General features: G+C 38.8%; 1 protein-coding gene across 3 annotated transcripts in view; it reads right to left on the reverse strand.

Moving 5' to 3' along the window:
* The window catches only part of ESR1 (estrogen receptor 1), a gene marked incomplete at its 5' end in the record, with an annotated part of 210,033 nt that overhangs the window by 18,922 nt on the left and 164,360 nt on the right, over positions 1–26,751 (reverse strand). For all 3 annotated transcript variants that reach the window (XM_080663605.1, XM_080663604.1, XM_080663606.1), the window contains one exon: positions 8,740–8,873. In XM_080663605.1, the coding sequence (XP_080519731.1) occupies positions 8,740–8,873 (134 nt within the window). The remainder of the gene's footprint in view (positions 1–8,739; positions 8,874–26,751) is intronic.

Consider the following 26,751-nt stretch of genomic DNA (forward strand, 5'->3'; position numbering starts at 1 on the left):
ATGTGCCTCACTTCACTAACCCACAACAGGAGCTGCTACTGTCTCCCACTCACAGATAAGACCTTAAAGACAACGTTGCATTCCCAGCACTTACCACAGTGCCTGGAAAGCAGTAAGTCCTTACCAAATGTTAGTTAAGCTAACAAATAGTAGCTTGAAAAGCCATGAATGTCACTCTGTTCAGTGGAGTATTACTGTCTTTCTCATCTGCCAGAAGAAAAAAATCTAAAAAGTGATGTCAAGTAAAAACTCAGAGAAAGCAAGGCTGAGGCAGCCTCAATCTACCGCAACATAAAAAGCCACATGCGCCCTCTGGGGGAAAGTGCTGGAGCTGATGCAGTCTCAAGGACACCCTGGCACGGTCAGGGACAGGAAGATGTTTGTTTGCCCATCTTTCTTTCAATCCAAGAGCAGTTGGACGTGGCCACCGGGCCTCAAGCGAGAGGCCAGGCCCGGAGGTAGGTCTTGCAACCAAGTGTAGGCGTGTTTGCTTTGGACTCAAAACCTCACAGGACAGTTTGATGTTCCCTTTAAATGTTTCAGGAAACCATACATACTCTTTTACTTGTCCAGTGAGTATCTTGTGGAGAAAGACAAACCCATTAGAAAACAGTATTTTCGTTCACGTCTGAGCTCAAGAAGTTGGTGGTATTCTGTGGTTGTTTTTCTTTGGTTCAAGTGTCAATGCACTTTTAAGTGATAGTTTAGGATGCCAGGCTTGAGGCCAGAGGAAGGGCACCTAAGGCCCATCCAAATATAGGACCTGAGTGTAGTTCCGGTCTTTTTATTGGAACAGGGAGATCTTGACACCAACAACTTGGTAGAATATTAGACCACTAAATATTTTCCCTTAAAAAAAAGAACATACTGTAATGGAAATGTAATATTAGCTTATGTTTTTAAGCTGCCTTATTATGTCATAAAAAACCTATCCATTTGACAGGACTATTTAGAATTATGATTTCCACTTGAGGAAACTGGTGGAAAGAGGTCCAGTGGCTTGATGAGACCATGTTAGTTTGGTGATGAAGCCAGAACTTTCTCCCGGACCTGTTTTCTGACTCCAGCTAATTCCCACTCATCCTCAAGACTCAGCTCATGCACCAGTCCCCATACAAGGACCTATTGTCACGCCTGTGTGCACGTTTATCACAGCCCTTATCTCATGATATTGAAACAGTTAGTTCATTGTCTGTGTCCCCTGCCCAACCCAATGTGTGACAGAGCGAGCAGATCTTATTCACCCGTGTGCCTCCAGCGCCAAGCACGGTTCTGAGCATGAGCAGATGTTCCCGCAGTTTGCAGAATGCTTCGTTTTATAATGTACTAGAGGACTATTTAATTTAGCTGAAATTTCATCACCTACACCAGTTGTGTTCAAACTAGGTTCCACAGACTCCTGAGAGTTAAAAAGATTCTCTAAGGTCTTTAAATTGCTTTTTAGAATTATAAAATATGCTTTTAATGATATCCTTAAAATATCAGTAAGACATTAAGATCAGAATGTACTGGATCCATTGAATCATGGTTCTCAATCCTGATGAGATTTGAGTTTTGGTGGAAGCTTTAAACAAATACTGACATTCAAGCCCTGCTCGGAGCCAATTACATCAGAATCTTTAAAGATGGTCCCCACAGGGGGATTTTTTTTTCAAAGACCCTCAGATGATGGAAATGTGTGGAATACTGAGACACACCCATCTAGATAACTCATATGCTCTTTATTTCCTACATAACACATTTTTCACCCGTGCTTATGATTGCCTTACAATATAATGGTTGTATTTTAAGTATCTCAGATAAATAAGCATAGACCAGAAGCAAACGAAACACATAAATGATGTGCTCTTGCCAAAACCAGATGACGTCACAGCGTGTTGTGCAAGCAAAGTTTTCATGATTGTTCTGAACACAGGCCAGGGGTGGGAGAAGGGAGTCATCCCCAGAGCTCCTGGTCGAGGAGCGGGCCAGGCCTGGTGCTAACAACAACTCAGCTTCTGCCAACACGCCATCACTGCCTTTTAGTTTTTAGTATGTAATTTGTGAGTTAGTTTTGTGTTTATATAAGTGCTATAAACTTGGAGATTATGCTCCATTATTCATTTGCATAATAAACATGGTTATTAATATTTAAGCAGCATTATAATACAAAGAACATATTAAGTCAGCATTGGGGGAGCCTGGCAGTTTTTCCTTTCTAAATGGGTCCATACATTATTCAGACTTAAGGATGCCTATTTACATGATTTCTGGACCTTAGAGAAGGCGGGTCAACATAGCCATTGAATCAAGGACATTGGCTTCCTCCTTGTTCAGGGCTCTTGAAAGCACAAAACGACAAAAATCTGTTTCTCCCCCTGGGGGGGGTCTCAACAGGAACTAAAAACTGTTTCTAATATCCAGATGTTGTAAGAATTTGTAGTTTCCAAGTGGCTGCTACCTTTGCCCCCTCCCGGGAATTCACATTAGGACTCCCAAGCCTTCCCCAGGCTACAGGCACTTGGTTGATTTAATAGTTTCTTAGAAACTCTGACAAGATACAGGAACCAATGTCCCCATCTGGGGCCCAAGACTACTCCATTTATAAGAAGGATGTCTTTGTTGTGAAAATGCAATTTTTTATCCCCCAAAGTGAGGAGTGAAATCCCCCCTTAGAATTTCCAGGCTAAGAAGGGGTGTATTATCTGCTAAGAAGGACATAGCAATTTTTTTTCATAGAGTCAAAAGCCAGGGAGGGCTTTGTATGTCAAGAGCATGAATAAAGCATTTACTGTGTGCCAGATAATATATGGCCTTTCTCTCAGTAGTCACAACAATTCCATGAGTTGGTATCATTATTTCCATTTTCCACCTGAGGCTCAGGAACACAGCTTATCCGAATACATCACTTCCCCGCCCCCAACCGTAGGTGAGTGGCACAGCTGCCTCCCTGATGACAAAGTCCATGCCACAACCAGTTGTCAGGAAATTAAGGGAGCCCATGAGGTGTGCTCCAGGTTGCCCAGAAGTTAGTAGCAGGGAAAGGTGTCTACAGTTGAGTGACCACCTACAGAATCCAGTCAGCCAGAGAGAAGACAATGAACCACTTAATAACCATGAAGTGCCATTTATCTCAAAATACTAGCAATAAGCAGGCTCCCTGGAGAGGAAGCTTGCATCACAAAGAACTCAAGAGATCAATACAATGAAGTCTCCTTCACCGTGAGGACAATGGGCACACCTATCACTATGCCTATTTGCAATTGCCAAGGCCTGCTCCTGCCAGAGACCTTTCACGGCTGAGAATGAATGATCCTGACTGTTTACAGTCAATATGCTTTCAACATGTTCTTGTATCTAAATTATGGACTCCGAATCACTAGCTTATTTCTAAACTTAAACATATAAATGCTCTAAATAATTGTCTAATAAATAAGAGTACAAAGAATTCAGCTCCGAAGAAAGGAAACATCCATTGTGATAAAAGTTGGTTATAACTTTTCATGAAATAAATGCTTCCCTGACCAGAGTGGGGCCTCCAGTGCACACAGGTAAAGCAAATGACGTCATCCCCTCCAGCATCCTACGCTTTGGCAAGCCACCGAGATGACAAGATATGCCATGTAAGCATAGAACCAGAACTAGATGAGACAACAGCTGGTGCCGTTTGTATGTTGACGTTGAATGTACATGATCCTGTTCACCATTCCATATCCCCCTTTCCTCTCATGAACACCAGGGTATACATTTTAGAGATGTTGCCATAATTCTTTCTGGGATTCTCTTTTCCTTGGACTTTTCACTCTATGACTTTTGGCTCTTTACTCCTCTTCATTACTTCATCAACTGAAAGAGAAATGTCTGTAGATCCGTTTGGGATGAATAGGTAATGGAGAGTACAACATTTCTATAGCATGCGACATTTCAGGAGCAATAGATGTACCTGCTGAAGGGAACACGGAGGTCCAGCAGGCACAGAGAAGATCTCCAGGTATCTGGGGATGATCTGTGAGTCAGGAGAGGAGAGTGGATCTACTAGATAACAGAGATGCTCAATCAGGAGTCCCACAGGCTCTCCAGGGAGCCAGCTGGATAAAGTTACCAGGGAATGAAGTGTATGAGAATCTACGAATTACTGGGAAATATAAAGAATTCTGGTCAGAAAGGGGTTCAGAAAAGGGGTAGATGTAAGTATTCAATTCAATTTGAAGGCCAAACTGTTGACTGGAGAGTATAGATTTATACTTATTAAGCTTTGACCTGTGACTTTTTCTGAGTCATGAAAAACACTCACTGAAAGAGTTTTGTCCTGAACGGGAGTGGTTTCCCAGGGGTTTATGAGGATCACATATGGGAAGAGAAGAAGCAGCCAATTGAGTGCCTGGTGATAGCAAGAGGCTCACCTCAGTTTTCCTTGAGTTCAGCCAATATGAAGGTTCAAATAACAATCAATTATCATCCAGGAGATAAGTCTTTTGCTAAAATTTCTCTCCATATAATGAAATGCACAATAACAAAGTCTATATTGTTAGTATTACCCCGAAGTCCCCGCACAGTTATTAAGCCCAGCGGGAAGTCTTTAAACTAAAAGCACTTAATTATATTGAAAAAAAGGCATGAACTGACTCCATTTAAGCCAGAGATTTTCAAGAGCGATGACGATAGCTGTCCTTGATTGAGGGTCTGCTGTGTTCCATGAACTACATTAGATAGTCTACTCTAGACATAATTTCCCCATTAGCCCACAATAACCCAGGGAGATGGGCATTGTTTTACCAGTAATAAGTTTGATGTTGCCTTGATCTACAGTACGCTGAGAAGGAAAGTTTTTATAACTGTAGATATAGCCTGGGAACATGGGGACTTGCCAGGTCCTTCTGGTCGTGTCCAGCAAATGAGCATCTATTAAGTAACTGAATGGTGGGATACTTGTTGACCATTCACATGCTAAAGGCTGTGAGGAATACAGAAAAAGAGATTCATGGCTTATAGGGAAATTAGGACATCCGTGCATAAAGAACCAATCCAGGTTGAAGTAAAAAAACTCAAAAAACAAAACTGCCATACATTTTCACATATTTGACATAAAGTTTGTAGTGGGGATTCAGTAAATGATGAATTATTAAATAAATGAGTGAAATCAGACAACCAACTGACCAAATGCTAGATTGTGTGGCACTGACTGTAAGAACAACAATAGTCTAGAGAAGAAAAGCTCATTCTGAATGTGGGTGGTAGATTTCCTGAATGAGATGAGATCTGAGAAGGATCAGAAATATCCTATATAATAAAAGCCTAATATGCAAATTGACCGAATGGTGGAATGACCGGTTGCTATGATGCGCACTGACCACCATGGGGTAGATGCTCAACACAGGAGCTGCCCGCAGCTGCAGGCCCTGGAGGTGGTGGTGGGGGAGGGGGGAGGAAGTTGGCGAGCAGGCGGCGCCAGGCCAGCCAAAGCGGGTGTCAGCAGGGCCCCCCGATGGCCCTGCCAGTCACCCCGCAGATCGGCCCTGATTGCCGGCCAGGCCTAGGGATCCAACTGTGCACGAATTTCGTGCACCGGGCATCTAGTTGGAACTATAAAGAGGAACTGAAGTCACGTTGTGCAGAAGGAACCGTGAGCAAGTACAGAACCTTTCTCCCATGCCCTCTATCGCTCCAGCTCCCCACCCTCCCTCCAGCCTTCTGGGTTGTGCTCATCTGCTCTGTTCTCATTTGCCCTACTCTTGAGCTCTGTCCAGCTGGTTCTTAGAGTGCCTTGAAGCTGGCATTGACTTTGCTACAGCATCTTCGAATCAACAGGGAATGCCTCTGCCCTTTGGTAGGGAGTAGAAAACAAACAGATTTTGTCCTATGGAAGAGTCTAGGCCTTCTCAAGCAAAGTAACAAACTATTCTGAATGAGGCAGAAATCATGATGAGCATCCCCTGCTCCCAAACAGCTGCAAAAGGGGCTTCTTGTGGAGCTTTTGGCATTTGGGAGACCCTCTCAAGACTTCCAGAAAAACATTCCTAGCAGGTCCGCACAACCACCTTTCAACTCCCTGGTGCCTCTGCCCCAAAGTCAAGGCCAACATAACACACCCTCCTCAGACTTGGGTGACAGCATGTCCACACAAAGACCAAGGTTCCTTCATTCACTGAGGTCTGGTTCCCAGGGATCACAGAAACCTTCTAGCTTAGGTTTCCTGAACCGTTTCCAGCTTGGCTTCTGTCAGAGAGTCCTGGAGTTAGAGCCACTCTGTACTGTCTCTTGAGAGGTCATGATGGGAACCTCCATCTGACCGATGGCTTTTTTCACTCTGAAAAAGGACCTAGTACCATATATGATTCTGTTTCAAAGTCCTGTCCTCTCTATTCCATTTCTCAGGAGCAATATGCGACACGAGGAGCTATGCCCAGCAGCAGCTCTGCTTTTCGGAAACACAGCTCGCTTTGGGAGTGGAAAAAGTGATCTCGCTTTTTCCAGGTTGAGAGACAGCCTCTGTTTTGTTACTGCTCTCGAGCCAGCTGTCGCCCTGCTATCTCACCAAAAAGACAGCTGTTAAACTTTGTCAGTATGCAATGCCTTGCATTTCCAAAATGGTGTTCCAACCCTTCAAGTACAAGGGAAGCTCACAGCAGATCCCGAGAAAGAAGGAGAATCCAGTAGGAACTACGAACTAGTGTGTGTCGGGGGGGGGGGGGGGCAGGGGGGGTATAAGGTGGAGGTCCAAATTCTGCAGTTCTGCAGTGGGAAATCCTGGCTTGAGATTCTAGTGCTAATCTTCTTTTCTTAAATATGTTTTTATTGATTTTAGAGACAGAGGAAGTTTGGAAAGGGAGAAGAGATTGAAGCATCGATGAGAAAGAAACATTGATCCGCTGGCTCCTGCACATCCCCTACTGGGGATCAAGCCTGCAACCTGAGCATGTACCCTGACTTTGAATTGAACTTGTGACCTCCTGGTGCACAGGTCAATGCTCAACCACTGAGCCACACCAGCCAGGCTCTGGTGCTAGTCTTTAATAAAAGACTTTCTTACTGTTTTTTTTTTTCTCCTTTGGGACTTAAAAAACATGGGTCTATGAATCCAAAATTTTGATGGCAAAAGTCTTGCCTTTTTTTACATAGTATTTTTTTAAAAACACGCAATCATAGGAACAGAACAATAATGTTGGAAAAAGCTATATGGATCAGAAGGAAATACTTTTGGTTACCAAGGTCACAGCATCTACTGCGTTGATTATACAGCTCGCCAATTTCACTTCCTGTCTGTGGTATTATTTCCTGGTAAAGTGGGGGAAATGTCCCAGCACTGACAGGCCAGCTTTCCCTGAAGTTAGCAGATTGCCCACATGAAAGCCGTCCACATGTGCCAGCCCTCCACAGAAGATGCAGCAGGTTCAGGACCTGGCACCGGGCAGCCGAGTGGCACTGCTCCCAGAACATTCATCCACTAAAGAGCCAATGCCCAGGACAAATGACTGAAATGAAAAGCACAATGCCTGTGAGTGGAACCAGAAACTTGAATGGAGTCATAATCACTTCCTTAGTATAGAAGGCATTATTTTTTTATGTAACTTCATTCTGTAATTCAGTCCTTGTCTAGTGTAATAGTATAGATTTCATTTATCTGTTGATAAGTGAGAATGATTACTATGAGAACCGTTAAGTGATTTGGTTACTAGCATTGGTGGGTAAGAGAAATGGAAAATGGTTAAGGGGGGTGGGAAGGGACCGCCAATCATCAGGAAGAGACAAAACATCTGAAAAGAGAGAGATGTGCTGATTCTCTACCCGTGATCAATATAGACTGTTAGTTCAGTTACTGGGAGATCTGAGATAGTACCTAATGGTGTAAGAAAGGAAATCTAGATCAGCCCAGGGCTTTAAAACGCCTCTGATTTCTATGTAAGAATGAGGCCTAAGGCATGAAGGAGGGCCATGGATCAGGGGTAAAGGTCCAGATTAAGGCATCTACACTGCTGCTGACACCCAATGGCTGAGTTTCAGGTCCCACAGACTGGAGATCTAGTGCTTAGGGCCAAATACTGAGGGGCTGGGAGGAGTTAGGGTGCTAGTTCAGGCTGAGCCATGATTTCCATCTGGTGACCTGAAATGACTTTTTATGATACAGCCAACCTCACTACAAAAAAAAAAAGAAAGAAAGAAAGAAAGAAAAGATGTACTCTCAGCTGAGCTCTCTCCAATGAATAAATAGGAGGGAACAGTTGAATTAGATACCAAAGACCAATGAAAAACTCCCTTTCAGCTGGTCCAATTTACTGCATTCCATCTGCCTTGGTTTTAGGACCAGGATTTTATATCTCTGAGCCAGTTATATTTTTCAGCTAATCAGTTTTGACCAAAAATATAGTCTCTCTCAAATAAGCTTCTTTCCTTATGATCTGGAGCTTGGAATTGGTCACCATTTCCCAACAGTGTAACTTGAACTACTGGTCAACAGACATATGTCTATACATGAATCACTTTAATAAAAACACCCCCCCCCATATCTACCAAAAGATGCAACTATTTCAACAAAAAGGCCATTTAATTCAATGCCCAGTTTTTGTTTTTCATTCATCATATTTGACCAGTGAGGTTCCACCTCAGTGAGTAGTCAATAATGCCAATAGATTGTTTTAAATGTCTGTCAGTGGTTTCCTTCCATTTATGATTATGCCTTTGTAGCAGGTAGCTTGCATCTGGTTGAAAATACATATTTCTTTCAGTAACACAGAATTAAATTCTCACATGTTATCAACTCACCAGAATTAAGCAAAATGATGGATTTGAGGCACACAAACTCCTCTCCCTGGAGATTCATCATACGAAATCGAGATGATGTAGCCAGCAACATGTCAAAGATCTCCACCAGGCCCTCTACACATTTTCCCTGGTTCCTATGAAAACACAGAAAAAAATTATTAAACATAGAAGTTCCAGAAGGTATGATAAGGTTCACATTCATAAAAATCTGCTGGCTCCAAATCTGTATCAAAAGCTGTAGCCATTCTGTTTATGAAGCATGAACATTCATTTGAATTCTAGAAAGCAAGGCAAAAAGATTTCCCATGAATAAACCATTTTTCATTTCAAATATTCATTCCCCAAATATGCATATTAATTATAACATTCTTTAACCTATGGGTAATCAAAAATTATTAACATTGAGGTAAATAATTTTTCTAGTAAATATTTTTTATCTGTTCCTATATTCTAGATATTGTGGTAGTTATGGGAATAAAAACAGGGCCTCCACCCCAGCCAGTGTGGCTCAGTGGTTGAGCATCAACCTATGAACCAGGAGATCATGATTCAATTCTGGTCAAGGCACATGCCCAGGTTGTGGGCTCGATCCCCAGTGGAGGGCATGCAGGAGGCAGCCAATCAATGATTCTTCTCATCATTGATGTTTCTATCTCTCTCTCCCTCTCCCTTCTTCTGTGAAATCAACAATTAAAAAAAAACACAGGGCCTCCAGTTTCAATATGTTCATGGCCTTGAAATAACATAATCAAGTATAACAGACTGGTATGGAGTGCTTTTGAAGTAGAAAAGAAACTCTAAAAACTATGGGCTCTAGATGAACTGGAACTATTGATGTTGTTGAGAATGACAGGTGAGAGTTTGCTTAGTAGGTGACATTGAATTAACACTTTAAGAGAATGTTGGATTTCACTGAAAACATCACTGGAAGAAGGTCCTAAATGTGGAAAGGAGGAACAAATGAAAGAATATTGAGCAGTGTGCTAGAAAGATATAGATTCTCAAAGGAAATGGTCAGGTGAGGAAGAAGGTCCTACATCATTATAGGAAGTTTAGGCTTTTCCCTATGAACAGAGCCTTGGCATCAATAATTTAACACTCATAATACATCACATGTAATATTTTAAAAATAAATTACCATCTTAGTATCATTTGTATATAGTTGTTGCAGAAATTAAATGAAATGATATATGTGAAAGGAACTCATTCATCTTTTTGTTCACAGGCTTAATTTGGGGCATGTTGTAATCAAAAAGGATGGGAAGAAGTTAAAATAGTCTATGCATATGCAAAGATATATTTGTGAAATATATACAAATTTAAAACATAAACACTAAACACATTGCCCAGTATCTTTTTTTTTGTTTTTTATTAATATATCTTGAAGTTCTTCATCAACTGTTTTTAAAAACTGCATAGTTTTTCACTGAAATAAAAAAAAAAAACTTGTGATTTCTTTAACCACTTTCTTATTGGCAGACATTTAGTTTGATTTCAAGTATTTTGCCATTACAAACAGCTCCTGCAATGATTACCCTTATGCTTATGTCTTTGGGCACATCTATGGATAGTTATAGAATAAATTCCTAGAAGTAGAACCACTGTATCATAGGACTTATGTATTTTTAAAACTTTGCTAAGTAGTTCAAAAATTGCTTCCAAAGAGCTTGTACCAATAGGCTGTTGGTAGGAGAATATATTGGTATAAGCTCTTTCTCTGAGAGGTCTCCTCTTTCTCTTGGGTGTTAGTCATGTTCACATTGATTCTTAAGAGCTCTTTATATATTGTACTAGTTATCAGTTTGTCCGATGTGTTCTCAAGGATTTTCTAATGGTTTGTCATGTTTTCTTTTGACTTGGTTTCTGGTATTTTCTTCTGCAAAACATTTAATCATTACATAAACATATTTATCAAACTGTTAATTTATGGCTTTAGAATAGCATGTCTTGCTTGAAAAGGTCATTCTCCCTTCCAATAACATAAAAAAAAATATTTCTATTTCATGTTTCTTTCTAGTATAGTTCTAGTATATATTTTTATGTTTAAATCTTTGCTCTTCTGGATTTTATTTTTTATAAACACTTTATTAAGATATCATTAGTTATCATAGAATCCTTTTTAAGTGTACCATACAATAGATTTTAGTAAATTCCTACAGTCATGCAATTATCATTTGATACTTACTTTGATGTAAGATGTGAGACAGGGACTGAACTTACTATTTTTCCCAGGCAGCTAGTTAGTTTTCTTAACACCTTTATGGAATAAACCATCTTTAACACACTGACTTGAAATATGCTAGTACTTTTAATAAATTAATTTACTTCTTACAGCTGCCCCCTAAGGTTGGTATTATTATTCCAATTTTCCAAACAAGGGAATTAGGTCTCAAAACTGTTAAGTCAAACCACACCACTACACCAGAAGAAAGAATTCCAACAATAAGATTTTCTTTATCTTCTTGTCTTGCTTCACTTTAAGTCACTCAAAAAGACTGATAGAGGGCCCATTACCTACGAGGCCTTGAGCTAGGCATTCGGCACAGAGAAGAAAGGCATGGGCCTCATTAACGCGAAGACCCAGAACAGAAACAAAATAGACAAGGAGAAAGACAGATGCAACACAACGGGATGCATTTCCCAGAAAAGGCCTAGAAAGTCGCTTACAAGAAATGCCAATCTCCCCAAGTTTAACCCACACCAGTATGGAAGCAACTGTTACAATATTCTTAGATAAAGGTAAATGAGGTTTTATATAAAGTGCTTAGAATGGTATATGGCACACAGCAGGGTCTAGATTTAACTATTAGTTATGCATTGATAAATCGATCCATAGATGTCAAGGGAGAGGTTGGCCTTTTTACCTGAAGCACCCAGAAAACAATTGCGGTGGTAGATTTTGCTTTGACGGTGGAAATCTGGGTGTATGAAAGCTCTACATCGGCAGAGGAAAATGTCAAATGCTATGTTCCACAAGAGCGGGGTGATAAGGTGGTCACCCCCAGGGGTGAGTTGGCCTTCACCAGACAGAGAATACAAGAAGTGAGACAAGGATAGGGGAAAAGGTTTGGAGGATAACGCTTTAAAAATAACAACTCATAGCCAAAATAGAGAAATGTTCCTTTCTCAGTATAAAGTCTCTGTTTACTTCACAGACTGCACATCGGCAGGGGAGCAGCTCTTAGGGTGGGAGGGAGCCTGCGCTCACCTGCTGTGAGCAAAAGTTCAGCTCAGCAACGGAGAGTGGAGTCTTAACTGTTCTCTGTTCTTTGGTCCCTTTTCAATAGTCTCCCACACTTTCTCCTGTGAAGCTTGTTCTTAACCCTTTCAGCAAGGGTGCATTCTTCTCGGCCTCTTCCCACAGTATAGCCTGTTATTTCTCACCAATCATACCTGTCCACACACAATGCTTGCTCTTCAGCACAAACTGGGAGCCACAGACTGAGCCCTCAGGTATGGCGCATCCCTAAAGGTTCTGTGTGTGTGTGTGTGGTGTGGGGGGGGGGGTCCTTTAGAGGGCGCAGAGGGCACACACCTTAAGTATAAATCACTGACACATTATGCTAGGAGGACCTGGGGCTTGCTTCCATGCAGAGCGAAGTGCTTCATGTTCGCTGCTGGGAGTCTCAACGTTGAGGGCGCCTGGGAGACTATTCCACTGAGGTCGCTATTTTCTAAGGGTGCTCTAAACGTCTACAAGAACTTTATGCTGATGTCTCCATAAGACTAAATCCACTATTCTTTCCATGGGAAAAACTCCCTGGGTCTAAACACTTCAGCCCATCCACTATTGGTATAATAAGTAAGTGCTATGTTCTGTGTTGACCCTGATGATCTTTTTGGTAAATCCCTAGATCGGTGGTTCTCAACCTTTCTAATGTCACGACCCTTTAATACAGTTCCTCATATTGTGGTGACCCCCAACCATAAAATTACTTTCATTGCTACTTCATAACTGTAATTTTGCTACTGTTATGAATCGTAATGTAAATATCTGTTTTCCGATGGTCTTAGGTGACCCTGCTAGCAGTTCTCAACCTGTGGGTCACAACCCACAGGTTGAGAACCGCTGCTGTAGAGCCTAAGACCATTGGAAAACACCGATATTTGCATTACGATTCATAACAGTAGCAAAATTACAGTTATGAAGTAGCAACGAAAATAATTGGTCCACTAAGGTCATTACACCTTGGGATCAGGGCTTCCTTGTGAAAGTGCTGCCAAAATATTCTACCCTAACCTCAGGGAGCCATTCCGACCAGAGCATTCACTCAATTTCAGATGGAACAGATGAATCAACAGCATCAGACATGGGTTAACTACTGAGAATCTGGTGGTAACATTACTAAGTAATGTTAAAATTGGTCTAAATCCATGAGGTGCTCCTGAGGCTGAGAAACACATGGGGTATGGAAGAACAAGATTTATTTTTGAAGAAAGAACAGCTTTAGTCATAGATCAGGAGCAGTTTAACAAGCAGCCCAGCCCTGGACTCCAACTGTGAGATGTGACAGCCTGCAAGGATGAAGCCCTCCACCAATTACGTCTGGTGTTCAGAGCATCTTAGAATCCCCTAGTGGGGAAACCTTGTTCTCCTCCTTGTCCTCTTCAAATGCAGTCCATTTGCACTTAAGCGAGGGGGCCGGGGGTAGAGGGGGGAGGGCAGGGTTTGCAAGAGCATTTGTTTATGCAATATCCTGAAAGTTTCTCCTCTATAGAAATGAAAGCCTGTTTATCAGAAGCCCTTAGGTACCTATTCCTCCACCTGGGAAATAAAGAGCTCTAATGAGGGTGTGCAGATCAAACCTGCCCTTATATAGCTTCAAAAATAATCTTACAAAATGTAAAGCTACCACTTAGCCTCTCTTTATGGACACAAACAAATGAACAAACAAACAGAAAGCCCAGGAGATCAACATTTAACGTAGCTGTCCTGAGAAAAGTACAGTATGGTTAGAAAAAGAAAGTTTACAAATTAGGATGCTGTTTAAAATCAATAGTGGCACGTTTAGTTGTATTAAAAGAGCTTCTATATTTTTGTAGCTACAAAATCTCTCAGCACACACTCTGCAATGCTGTGAATCCACAAAAAAAAGTTGTATAATCAAGAGGTTTACAAATCCAACTCTTCGACGTGTGAAATTAAATGGCAAATTTCTGTTCTATACATCATCACCATTTACAATGGCAACATATCTTGAAAAGTGCAAAATTTCACTGGCTGCATCTCAAAGCTGATTACTTGAGATAAAAGTGGTTCAGAGTTTGGCATCTAACTGCCTGGATTCAAACCTTGATGCATCCATTTACCAAGTATGTGACCTTGAACCAATTACTTAACTCTGTGCCTGAATGAGCGTAATCATGACATGAAAAATGGAATAAAATAAAAACCAATAAGAGAAGTTTTAAGAATATGATCAGAAGATCATCTTATTAGAATTATTCTGACAAAAGGGAGATAAAAACCATGTTGTATGATTCATTTAGAAGGATTGGACTTCAAGTGGAAATGTCGTTTAGTCCATTACCTTGAGAAGAGCTGCTATGAAATGAAAGCCAGTCCTATCTTCACTGAGAGGCTGAGGAATAAATGCCTGGAGCAATTTAGAGCATTTTAGAAATGTAAAATTCTCAGAGGACATATCCCCAGTCAAGCAGACCTTGCTGAAGAAGTTGGGAAGCATGACTGCAGGGAGAAAGTTTTCAGCTCTCCGCTTTTCTCAGCTTCAATTCCTGTGTGGTTTTATTATTGTTGTTGTCATTTGATACATAAGGGACTCTACCAAGAGAAGCCAATCAATATCAGTGGCCAGTAAATAGAATTCCAATGCGAGGAGAAAATAGCTAAAAAGATGTTTTTCGTATAGGAAGTCCATGCTCATTGAAATCGAAGAAAGGAGCGAACACTTCCCTCAGGCAGTATCCTCAGGATATTTTCAGCTCAAGGAAAATGAAATTCTCCTTCAGAGACTTACCTTGCTAAAGCACTAACTCGCTGACTACTAAAGTGTGGAAGTGGCTGCCACAGGTCACAAGGCCATCACACATCTGGTAAAGTCCATACTCAACCCCTTCCAGAATGAAGGCCCTACCCGTGCCCCCAAATCATGTCCCAACACAAAGCCATGAGGACTCTCATTCCCTCTTTCCCTCTCTATTGCAATCTCCAGCGGTGGACTTCAGCTTTGCAAAAGTCACTGTAAGCCTACTTCCAATCCTAGCGACAGAGTATAGATAATTGACACACCTATTACTTACCCAGAGGATTTAGACCCTCTTTGTTCATGCTGATGCAAAAAGAATTACACAGGAAATGTTAGATTGACCTGCATGAAAGATGTGTCTGGATATTAGTGCCAAACAGTCATCTAATGTTCAGTTACCTTTATTAAGCTACCTGCCATATAGGAGTTAAGACTCGTAAGGAACTCTCTGCTATTTACTTTTCTCATGGCAGATGGCTGATAATCAGAACAGTTTTAAGTCAAGAGGTATTTTACAATAAATAGAAACAAGCCTTAACATGCACTCTTTTCATATACTTTTGGGTGCTAAAGTGGTAAAAAGAAAAAGAAAAAGGAGGTTAGAGTTGGTTATTATAGACACTTCTGTCAGAATCTATAAAACACACTTCTGGGTTTGAATGGCTTTGCCAAAGGAGATGGAATTCTGCACTTTTATAGATAATGTTCCACTTGAGGTTGCTTGTACAGTGCATATAGTTTAAGGGTTAAAATAAGTCACTAGAGGAAAATTGTCTAATGGTTGTGTCTACTCAAATATCCACCTAGAAGGAGATTTGATCGATCTTTTAAGATACATCAAATATATAAGACATAAGGAAGAATGTCTCAGTTATTTGCTTTTCATTGGATGTTTTGGAATTAGACACATAAAGCAATTAAGTCGTTTTTCTCCATTCTACTTAGATGACCTGATTCTGTTAACTGGAATGAAGATGACTAAACAAAGAGAGTGCTGTGTTTGTATGTGAGAGCTGGGTTTATACTTTTAATAAATAATCATTGTTTCCCTGTAAAAGACATAATCAACACTTTATTGATTTAACTCAATTTTCATTGAACACTATTTTTTTAGTCAATTATATATGACAGACTCTGTACTAGATACACTAGAAACTCAGAGATCTATTTTATTTGTTCATTCCAATATTCATTCAGTAAATATTTGCCGAGTCAGAATCTACTGTGCTCCAACCACTGAGTTAAGTGTTTGGAGCACAACAATGAGCAAAACATTGACTCCTGCGATACACAGTTTAGTAAGGCAGACAGACTTTAAATACACATTATCACCCACAAACACACACACCAATAAAATGAAGTAAAACTATTAATTACAACAAATGTCAAGAAGGAAGAGTACAGGTCTTAGAGTAAAGTACATCAAGGGGACTCTTTTAGATATGGGGGAAGACGGGTATCAGAGAAGACCAATTTGGAGAGGTGGCATTTAATCTGAAATTTAAAGAAGCAGGAATTAGCAGGGACTGGAGAGAGTTTACCAAGCATAAAGACTAATGTAGGTTTTGGAAGCAAGAAACTGCTTGATGAGTTTGAGAAAGTAAAAGAAGGTCAACATCCTGGAACCCTGGCCCTTGCTGACCAAGGCCCAAGGGGTCTGAGGAGGTAGCAGCAGAAACAAGGCCCCAAGGCTGTGATCTGGAAGGTGGACTTCATCCCCAATCCAAGAGATGCCACTACTGTTTAAAGAGAATTCCTAGGAAAATTTAAGGGAAGAGTGATCAAGATTTATGTTTTTCAAAGATCAGACTCACAGGGGGATATTTCCTCAAGTCTCTATAGCAGGAAGAAAAAAAAAAATTCACATTTCTTAACCTGGCCATTCCAATTGCAAAAGTTCTTATGCACACAAAGTCCAGAACAAAATGCACCACAAAATTTGGTTTTATGGTACAAAAACAAAATGAACCATAATTAATCAAAGCCATTGAAATGCCACCCCCCCAAAAAAAAACACACACACCCCATAATGCTGTTATTTCCCTCTTCCTTTTACATAAAATCTTAATTCAGTCACTATCCTTTCAGAGGATTGACACATATTCATACAGCGTGTTGGAAGTCTAATAACTAAGCTAAAGACCTAGTATTCTTGCAGGGATTCTAGAGTTACTCATTCAACCAGGACTTTTCAGACTTTTATTAGATCCCAAGCACTTTGCAAGTTAGTCAAGGTCCTACTCTCCTGGTGATAAAGCCAGATAAAGCCAGACAAGTTATATGGGAACAAGATCATCTCCGGCTGTGATAAGTGCTTTTAGGAAATAAAACAGTGAGCAGCAGGCAAGTCAGTGGAAGGGCAACTTCAGCTAGCTTGTCCTTGAAAAGGTGACACTTGAACTGACGTCTGAGTGACAAGATATTTTGAGGTCATCTGGACTCCATTTTTAGAAGAGACATTTTTAAGTGTGTGTGTGTGTGTGTGTTTCTAACTAGGATAAGAAATTGAACGAGGTAGTTATTTTAATGGTTAGTGTAAGGCTCGCAAAGAGTGTTCTGGCTTTGAAATCCAGTGAGGGAAACCAACGAATTCGTAGCATTGAGCCCAGAAATCCAAGACACTTGAGTTGAAAATTAGAAGTGACCTGAACTGCCTTCCTCTTAGAATCTCCAGGCTTTTTATGCTGAAGTTGGAACACAGCCATTATGAGAACGACACTTTTCCCTGGAAGCCACAAACAAGACTTGAGAATAGAGCCAACAGAATATGGCAGGTCTTGTGTGAAACAATGCTGTTTTACTGAGTACATCTTTCGGTAATGTGTACAACTCTTCTAGAGCTCTGTATCCTTCACCCTTTTGGTCTTTTCTTTGATTATGGACAATCTTTGCCTTGAATCCACCATACAATGTTTGCTAACTTCATTGCATGCTTCTCAATCTAAGTTTTAATCAAATAAAACTATGGATACAAAGCAAACATATTTATTTGAAGATGGGCGAAGGATACTGAAGCTGCTTCCAAGAGGTGGGGGGAGTGGATGTGTATCTGCTGAATTTTGGCAGTTGTTTTCCTGTAGCTCTTGTATTTAGGTGCTGATCTAGAAGTGTAATTTTAAATGTTTCTTTTGATTATGCTAACATTGGAAAAGTGCAGTAATCTTACGTTGTGTAGCAATAGGTAGTAAAGGACAGTGTAGCAGAAAGAGAGGACTTGTCTTCTTGGCCCCATTCTGTCATCAGACAGCTGTGCAACCTTGGACAAATCACTTAACCTTTCTGGAACTCCATTTTCATATCTATAAACAAGGATGCTGGGCCAAACCACTGGTACTTTTTGAAGTGATGTTCTTATGAAATAAAGTGATATGTGAACAAAGTACATCTGCTTCAGAAGGACTGTGAGGGTGTCCCAAAGACCCACACACCTTCCTTCCTTCAAGACAACCACTAGGTCACCTTCTTGGAAGGATCCACAGAAGACATTTTGAAAGTCACTGCCCTAAGTCTTAAATGCTATTTCAGCTCTAAAATAATGACTCTGTGACTTTTAAGTACAAAAAGGCTAAGTATCCAAAATAATACCTCACACACTCAATATTTTGTAGACTTACTAACATCTACAAGAAGGTAAATAAGAGGATAATTCATTACCTTGAATTACTAAGCTCCACTTTTGGTGAACAAACTCCTTAAAATACTGTTACTCTTTTATTAGCACCAACAAAATCTCATAGCAACTTACCCCACCACCAGCCCCAACAACATACTATAATGACAATGAGAGCTAACATTTATTCAGTTCTCACTGTGTGCTTGTAAGTATGGTCTGAGCACTTGACACCTAAACTTCAAAGTCTGTTCAATGGTCAAGTACACTGTGCCAGTCCCGGGACCAGATTCATACCCTGAATGAATATTCCACTGCACTTCCTTCTGTCTTCCTCCTGTGCTCTGGGAGTAAACCATTCATCTGTCACCGTAGTTATCCCTCCTGCTTCTCCATCCACCATTCCCCACTGCCGCTTCTAAGATTAGGTCTACACTAAATATGTCCCCATAAACAGCACTTACAATCCCTACCCATAAGCACTTACACATAAGCATGTGTCACTTATCTACTTTTACTGACATAGTAAGCCTTCACATTCATGTAACTGTCTTCTCCATAGGACAGGGCTGTCTGTATCTGATTTTTTCCTATATTCCTACTACCTAGGAAAACGTTGATAATAATCACTTATTAATGGTGGAATTACTAAGCGTTAAAATTGGAGTGCAGAGTCTTAATCCTGCCACTTACTACCTTTGTGATTGTAAGCCAGTATTTTAAAGTTTAACAGCAATAAACTTTATTTTCTCAGAGGAAATATGAGCATTATAATATTTTAATGTCCTCAAAAAGCTGTTCCAAGGATAAATGTGAGAATGTGTAGGGTAGCACATAATAAACCATGGCATGACACATATTGTCAAATTCTCGTCATCACTTAAGACTCGCCTTTATACTGTAGAAGTGTTGACTCTAAGGCTTTTTAAAAGCAAGTCCATCTAAGAGAGGGAAAAACAAGAATAGCTCATCAATGCTGATTAGAAACTGAAATAAAAATTAAGAAAAATTCACTGTTTCATTAACCTCAAAGGCCACATGAATGTGTTCTACTCCATACTGTCATTTTCAGGAAAGAAATAAGAGATTACCTATGTATTCTTTATAGATAAATGTGTCTTTCTCATCACCCTTACTATAAAGGGCAATGTTTTGATTTTAGTTTTCTTATTCATTTGTTTTCATCAGATGTCTCTCTCTCTCTTTCTCTCTCTCTCCCTCCTCCCTACCTCACTCTCCCCTAAATATTCCCAAGGCTTCAGGCTACAGTAAGTACCTGTAGAAATTATATGTTTACTCTAACACTACACTGGGCAAATGCCATTGCTCTAATTTACCAGAAACATCTTTAAGAAACTAAAGCAGGGATCAAAGTATAATCCTACCATTTCATCAGTGATTGGCACTACGACATATTGTTCTGGAAACAACTAGTAAACAAAATTTGAACCCATTTCTTGGCTTTTAGAAAAACATGTTTATCTTTTCTTCCTGCACCCAGTGTATTCCCAACGACTTGATGCTGCACTCTGACCCCCAGGCCTCAATGATGGTTCAAACTGATTGGGAACCAAGGTAAGCAGGATTCTTCCCAACGACCTGGAGGGCTACAGCCTGCAGAAAGCTAATGAAGCTCTTGAAGCAGCATGTTCCTCTTCCACCCACACTTTATTGAAATGCTTTTGAGTCTTATTGTGTTGTAATTACTTACTACAGAAAACTCAACCAACATCTATCTCAAGGATTGGGCCCATGACTCTTACTAAAACATTTCAGTTCCATTTTCCTGAACATACAAACTCTAAATGCATCTGTGGCAGCCCTCCACAAGTGTTTCCATTTCACATTTCACAAAACACAAAGTGATGCAGGTTCCTGACTTAGCGGATGATGGATGCGAAGAGAAAGCCATTGTGAGCTAAGTTGTTCTCTCTTTCCTTACTGTGTTTTCAGTATGATATTTGGCTCATACAAAAGAATTATAATAAAATATATGTACTTTATAAAGCATAATAAATAGCCACTTCTCCAGCAACTTGCCTTCTTTTTATTTTCTTTATAAACATTTTTAATTTTAGAGAGAAAAAAGTTAGGTTTTTGTGTTTGTTTAAGACATAATTCCCAACCCTGTGATACATTTTCCTATAAAAGTTGTAGTTTTTGCCTCCCAAGTAAGTCCATAATTCACCTGGAATTAATTTTTCCCCTGCTAGGAAGTAGGATCAGATTTTTTTCTATATAGATAACCAGTTGTTTCACGACCAGTCATGCAATGGTTCTTCCTTCCCCTCGAAACCTCAGTGCTCTCTCTACCATAAGTCAGTTGTTCCTCAATGTCAGTTCCAGAACTCTCTTTTCTCTGCATTAGTCAATATGCTTATTTCTAGGCCAATAAGACAACATTGTCTTATTTATAATAGCTTTATGCCCATATAACTTCGTTATTATAGTTTCTTTACCCAATCTTCCTACCTTAATTTTAGTGATGAGAAGCATTTGGCTCTACTTGCATTTTTACCTCTACCATATAAATTTTATAATGAACTCAAGATTTTGATTAGAAATGCACTGAATTTACAGATAAATTTGTGGAGAACTGATATATTTTGAATAATGAATCTTCCTAGCCATAAACATGGCATAGCTTTCTTTTTAATGTTTTATGTTCTTAATATCTTTCGATAAAGGTTTCTATTTGTCTCTATAGAGCTCCTGCAATTTGTTTTTTTAATTTATTCCAAAATACTTTATAGTTTTTGTTACTACTGTAAAACATATGTGTAATTATAAAGGTATATATAATTACATATATATTTATTTATGTTCTATATTTGTTCCTAGTGTAAAGACATGTTTGGCTTTTGTATATTGATTAATTAGAACTTATAAACAGTCAGTGAGATTGAATATCAGAAAGATAATGAGGGAAGTTCTTATCTAAAAATGTTTTTAAATATTTTTTTATATTTCAATTATGGTTGACATACAATACTTCATGTTTCAGGTGCACATCGTAGCAGTGAGACATCTATAGAACTTACAAAGTCATCACCTATAAGTCTAGTACCCATCCATCTGACACTACAGATTGTTATTACAATATTATTGACTATATTCCCTATGCTGAACATTATATCTCCATGACTTTTTATGACTGGCAATTTGCACCTCTTAATCCCTTCCCATTTGTCATACATCCCCCCAACTCCCCTTCCATCTGGCAACCATTGAAATGGTCTCTGTAGCTATGAATTGGTTTCTGTTCTGCTTCGTTTATTTATTTGGTTTTTAGGTTTCTCATATAAGTGAAATTATATATATCTGTCTTACTCTGTCTGACCTGCTTCACTCAGCCTACCACTCCCTAGGTCCCCCCATGCTGCCACAGATGGCAAGATTCCATTCCTTTCCATGGCTGAGCAATATTCCATTGTGTGTATGCACCACCTCTTATCTAGCCATTTGTTTATCGATGGACACACAGGTTGCTTTCGTTTATTGGCTACTGCAAATAATGCTGCATAAACATAGGGATGCATATGTCCATTCCAATGAGTGTTTTGGGTTTCTTTGGATAATACCCAGAAGTAGAATTGCTGGGTCCTTCTTTGTTTCCTGTTATATCTTGTTTTAAAGTCTATTGTGTCTAATACAAGTACTGCTACCTCCGTTTCCATGAAATATCGCTTCCCATCCAGTTACTTGTAGTCTGTGTGTCTTTTGATCTGAAGTGGCTCTCTTGCAGGCAGCATGTGTATGGGTCTTGTTTTCTTATCTATTCAGCCACCCTATGTCTTTTGATTGAAGCATTTCATCTATTTACATTTAAAGTAATTATTGATAGGTATGTAGTTATTGCCATTTTATTTTTCATCTTTTTTATATTTTTTCTTCTCTTAAGTCCCTTTCACCTTTCTTATAATACTGTTTTGTTGCTAGTGAACTCCTTTAGCTCTTACTTGTCTGGGATCTAAAAATGTTTTTAACTGGTTATATCAATCTGTCTAAATTGTTCATGGTAAAAAACAAAACAAACAATCCTTGAATTTTTTATTTTATTGAACACAGCTGCCAAAGAATGAAAGTTAATCTCATAGGCTTTCTATGTGCATGTCTAACAAAATATAAAAACTGCTTCTTCTGAGTGAACATTTATCACATATATAGTTATCGTCTATAGCTCAAAAAATCAAAATGCATTTTAGTGAAGAAAAGGGGTCTTTTAGAAGTTCCAGCCAATGGTTGAGTCCTTCCAGTGAGGGAGGCACTGTGTTTATTTGTGGCCATTCTTAGTTTTATTCTTTTCCTAGTCGTGAGTAAGAACTTGCTGTGGCTGAGATCTGTGATTTATTTGGGTCTGTTCTGACAATTCAGCTCTTCGAGGTACTGCTCTCTACAAAGCAGATGGGAGCTATAGCCCAATATTTCTGACTGAATTATAAAGCTTTGGAAGATTTGAACATTTCAGAAAAAGAATTTTCAGAAATGACATGGTCAGGCAACAGAAAAGAATAAAATAGAAACTGAGACTTTTAGAAATAAATTTGAAAATTAAGGAAAACATTCAGAAACATGGACTGAAATAGACAAGCTCTAACACCAAATACTAGCAGACTCAATGAATGGCATGGTGAGAGGGCTAAAGGATGGAAGAAGAAAGTATAAAGGAAAAGAACAAAAGCGTTTCAGAAAAAGTCATACATACAGAGTACGGGTAAAAGGTGTCCTTTGTATATGTAGGTGGGCACCTAAGAATAAAATCACAGAAATGTGGACAAATAATTATTTAAAACTATAAATCAAGGTATTTCAATCTATGCATTCAAAAGATATACCATGTACCTGAAAAAAACTGACCTAAAATGGTCAACACAGAGACATAGCTTAATAACATTACTGAAATTTAAGTCTATGAAGAAAATAAATTGTAGGCACTAATACAAAAATCACTAGTAAGAAAAAGAAAGTCAGACTGCCATCCAAGTTCTTGACAGCAACATTTCATGCTAAAAAAAAAAGTGGAGCAATCATTTAAAAATACTTGAGAAAAAATGTTAGCCAATGATTTTGTATACAGGCAAATTTTCCACATAAGGACACAGGCACATTTAGAAACATTTAGGCTAAAAAAAAAAGTGTCCTCATGAACCTCTTCTGAAAAAGAAGCTCCAGATGAGAGAGAGAGAGAGAGAGAGAGAGAGAGAGAGAGAAAGGGAGAGAGAGACATCAGCATATGGCTGAGCAGGCAGACATTAAACATATTTAATGATAGAGTTAACATTAAAAATGGAATTAGGGGTGACAAACTTCCTTATGAATTTTGATGCAAAAAATAAAGATAATCTTCATTCTCAATAAAAAAACCCCAAAAACCTAGTAATACAGACATCCATAGAAATCCTTGTAACATAAATATATAGAAACAATGGTGCCCACTATTTGTGACTTTTTTAATAATGTATTAGAGGTATTATTCAATACAATTAGGTTAAAAAATACATTTAGATGCTTAGGAATAGAAAAGAAGAAGTAAAACAACCTCTATTTGCAGATGATATGACTGTGTATTAAGGAACCCCCAAATTAATGAGAAAAATAAGTAATAAAGATCTAGTAAAGTTACTGTCTTATAAAAATGACATGCAAACATCAATTATTACATATAAGATATATATTTATACTATATATATAATATGTATGCATAATCTTGAAAATACATGCAATATATACTATTTAAGGATACTTGGAAAAACTTCTAAAAGACAAAGAAAGATTTGACAAATGAAAAGGCACACCCTGTTTTTGGATACAAAGATTCAACATAATAAAATCATTAATAGTCCCTAAGTCAATTTATATTTAACAAAATTACCACAAATTTTCTTCTGGAGTTAATACTAAGGATCACATGGCAAAAGAAACAAAGAACCTACATAACCCTAAAAAATAAAAAGCAGCCTGGACCATGTGGCTCAGTAGTGGAGTGTCAACCATGAACCAGGAGGTCCTGGTTCAATTCCCAGTGAGGGCACATGCCCAGGTGTCTGGCTCAATCCCTAGTAGGATGATTCTCTCTCATCATTGGTGTTTCTCTCTCTCTCTCCCTCTCCCCTCCTCTCTGAAATCAATAAAAATATATTTTTAAAAAATAAATAAAGCTATGTTATATTGATTGGTAGATAAATCTTAGCAGATAATTGAAATTTCATAAAAAGACTTCAGGTTATAAAGAAATTCAGTATATGATTAAGGATACATCTTAAGTCATTTGAGAAAATATTGATTTTTTTATAAATGGTTTTGGAAAACAGAAAAGCCACCTAAGAAAATATAAAAGCCAATCTCTATTGTACACTGTATACCAGGATAAATTTCAAATATACCCAAAATATAAGAATAAAAAATAGTAGAAGCAAGCAGAAGTGATTATTAATTATAACTTGAGGGCAAAAAAACCTTCTAATAAAAGGTTAATATATTTCTGCTATAAAACAATTTACAAAAGCTTTCTACATGGCAAAAAACCTCCATAAACTGTTTAATGCAAATGAGAAATTGAGAAAAGATATTGGCAATTTATATTGAGAAAAGTGAGTCTACACAGAGCCCCTAAAAATCAAAGGGGAGGGGGATTTCAAAATTTGACAATATGTTTTGTTGTTGTTTATAAGACAAGATTGAAAAAACCCACATGCCCATCAATAAGGAATTCCCCCCAATGGAATATAAAATAATCATGAAAAGGAATAAGGGATATCTTTATACACATGCATATAATAACCTTCAAAACAATATGTAGAATATTATATATGATGTATTACTTTTGTATATGGGTGGGGGAATATGACTACATACAAATATTCACACATACTTATATCTACCATATATAGCCAATCTTCATTCAAATTTGACATTATAGGGGGCATCCAGTGGAGAAGATAGTAGTGAAAGTTAGATTCTTTGAATATGCCTGGTTATAAAGTTTTGACTTTGGAAACAAATGTTTTACATATTGAAAAAATTTAAATGAAAAGTATAACAATGAAAAGCAAGTTAGAAAGAATGATTCTTATTCTATATCAAGTTGGTGACATAACCACAGAAAGAAGGGTTATTTCAAGTGTCTGAAGAACACAATATTTTGATTTTCCATTCTCAGTAGAATAGAATTGAAAGACAAATAGAGCTACTTAAATCTTCAACTATATTCAATGGTCTTCTTGTTAGTAGAAGACTTTTATTATTAATGTTTAAATGTTTTTACACAATGTAAGATAATCTAATGAGTAATTATATTGTTAGAAACCAAGGTTTGAACTGGAAATGTCAGTACAAAATAATATATACCTTTTTGTGTTTATTTGTTTTTAATATATTTTTATTGACATCAGAGAGGAAAGGAGAAGGAAAGAAAGATAGAAACATCAATACTGAGAATCATTGATCGGCTGCCTCCTGCACACCCCCTTACGGTGGATCAAGACCGCAACCCAGGCATGTGCCCTTGACCAGAATCAAACTTGGGACCCTTCAGTCTGCAGGCCAATGCTCTATCCCCTGAGTCAAACTGGCTAGGGCTACCTTTTTGTTTTAAAGGTGTTTATATCCTAATTTAACCCATCAAAAAAGCCAAGAAGCTATGGCAACTCTAAAATAGTGAACACACCAAGTGCCAAGATTGAGTTCTAACTACCAATTTCTCTGACATGATCGTGTGCCCCTTGTATAACGGTTAGTTCCAGCTCTGGGGCAGGACATTTACAGTCTGAGGGTGGGAGATGTCCCTGTGCCCTTCAGCAAGGAGGCATCAAACGCTAATGGCTTATATCCAAATGACAGGGAGTCGGCATGAAGGAACTCTCATTAGTCAAAGATGGAACAACGTAAGCATCTAAAAAGGAGAGCAAATCAATTGACTGGTGCACACCGAATAGACAAAGATCCACAGCTCATAGAGCCACTACACATATTCTCCCTGGATAGCACGGGATGGACAAGGGCTTCCCTTCCCCTTGATGCTGCCGCTCTCAGAGACCAGAACTCCACTGCTTTTTTGCTGCAAAACATCTCAGAAAGCTACTTCATATTTCCTTTCTCAGGTTTCCCCTGCCTAATTTCTTTCTCATACATGATGCTTTCATTTAACACATTTACACTATCCCCCCGTCACCACCACCTATTACTAAAATGTTCTTTTTAGGGACAACAATAATCCCCTTATTAACAAATCCATTCCTTCCTACTCCTGCCCACCACTCCACAGTATTCGGCATAATTCACTAATTTTTTTCTTTTGAAAGTTAACCCTTCCTTGGAATCAGATATTTTGTGCTTCTACGTCTCAAACAAACTCTGCCTTAACCCCAGGCTGGGATTCATTTCTACTTATAACTCCTACAGGTCAACCATCTAAGA

Source organism: Plecotus auritus (assembly GCF_963455305.1).
Source record: "Plecotus auritus genome assembly, chromosome: 4".
NCBI classification, from domain to species: Eukaryota; Metazoa; Chordata; class Mammalia; order Chiroptera; family Vespertilionidae; genus Plecotus; species Plecotus auritus.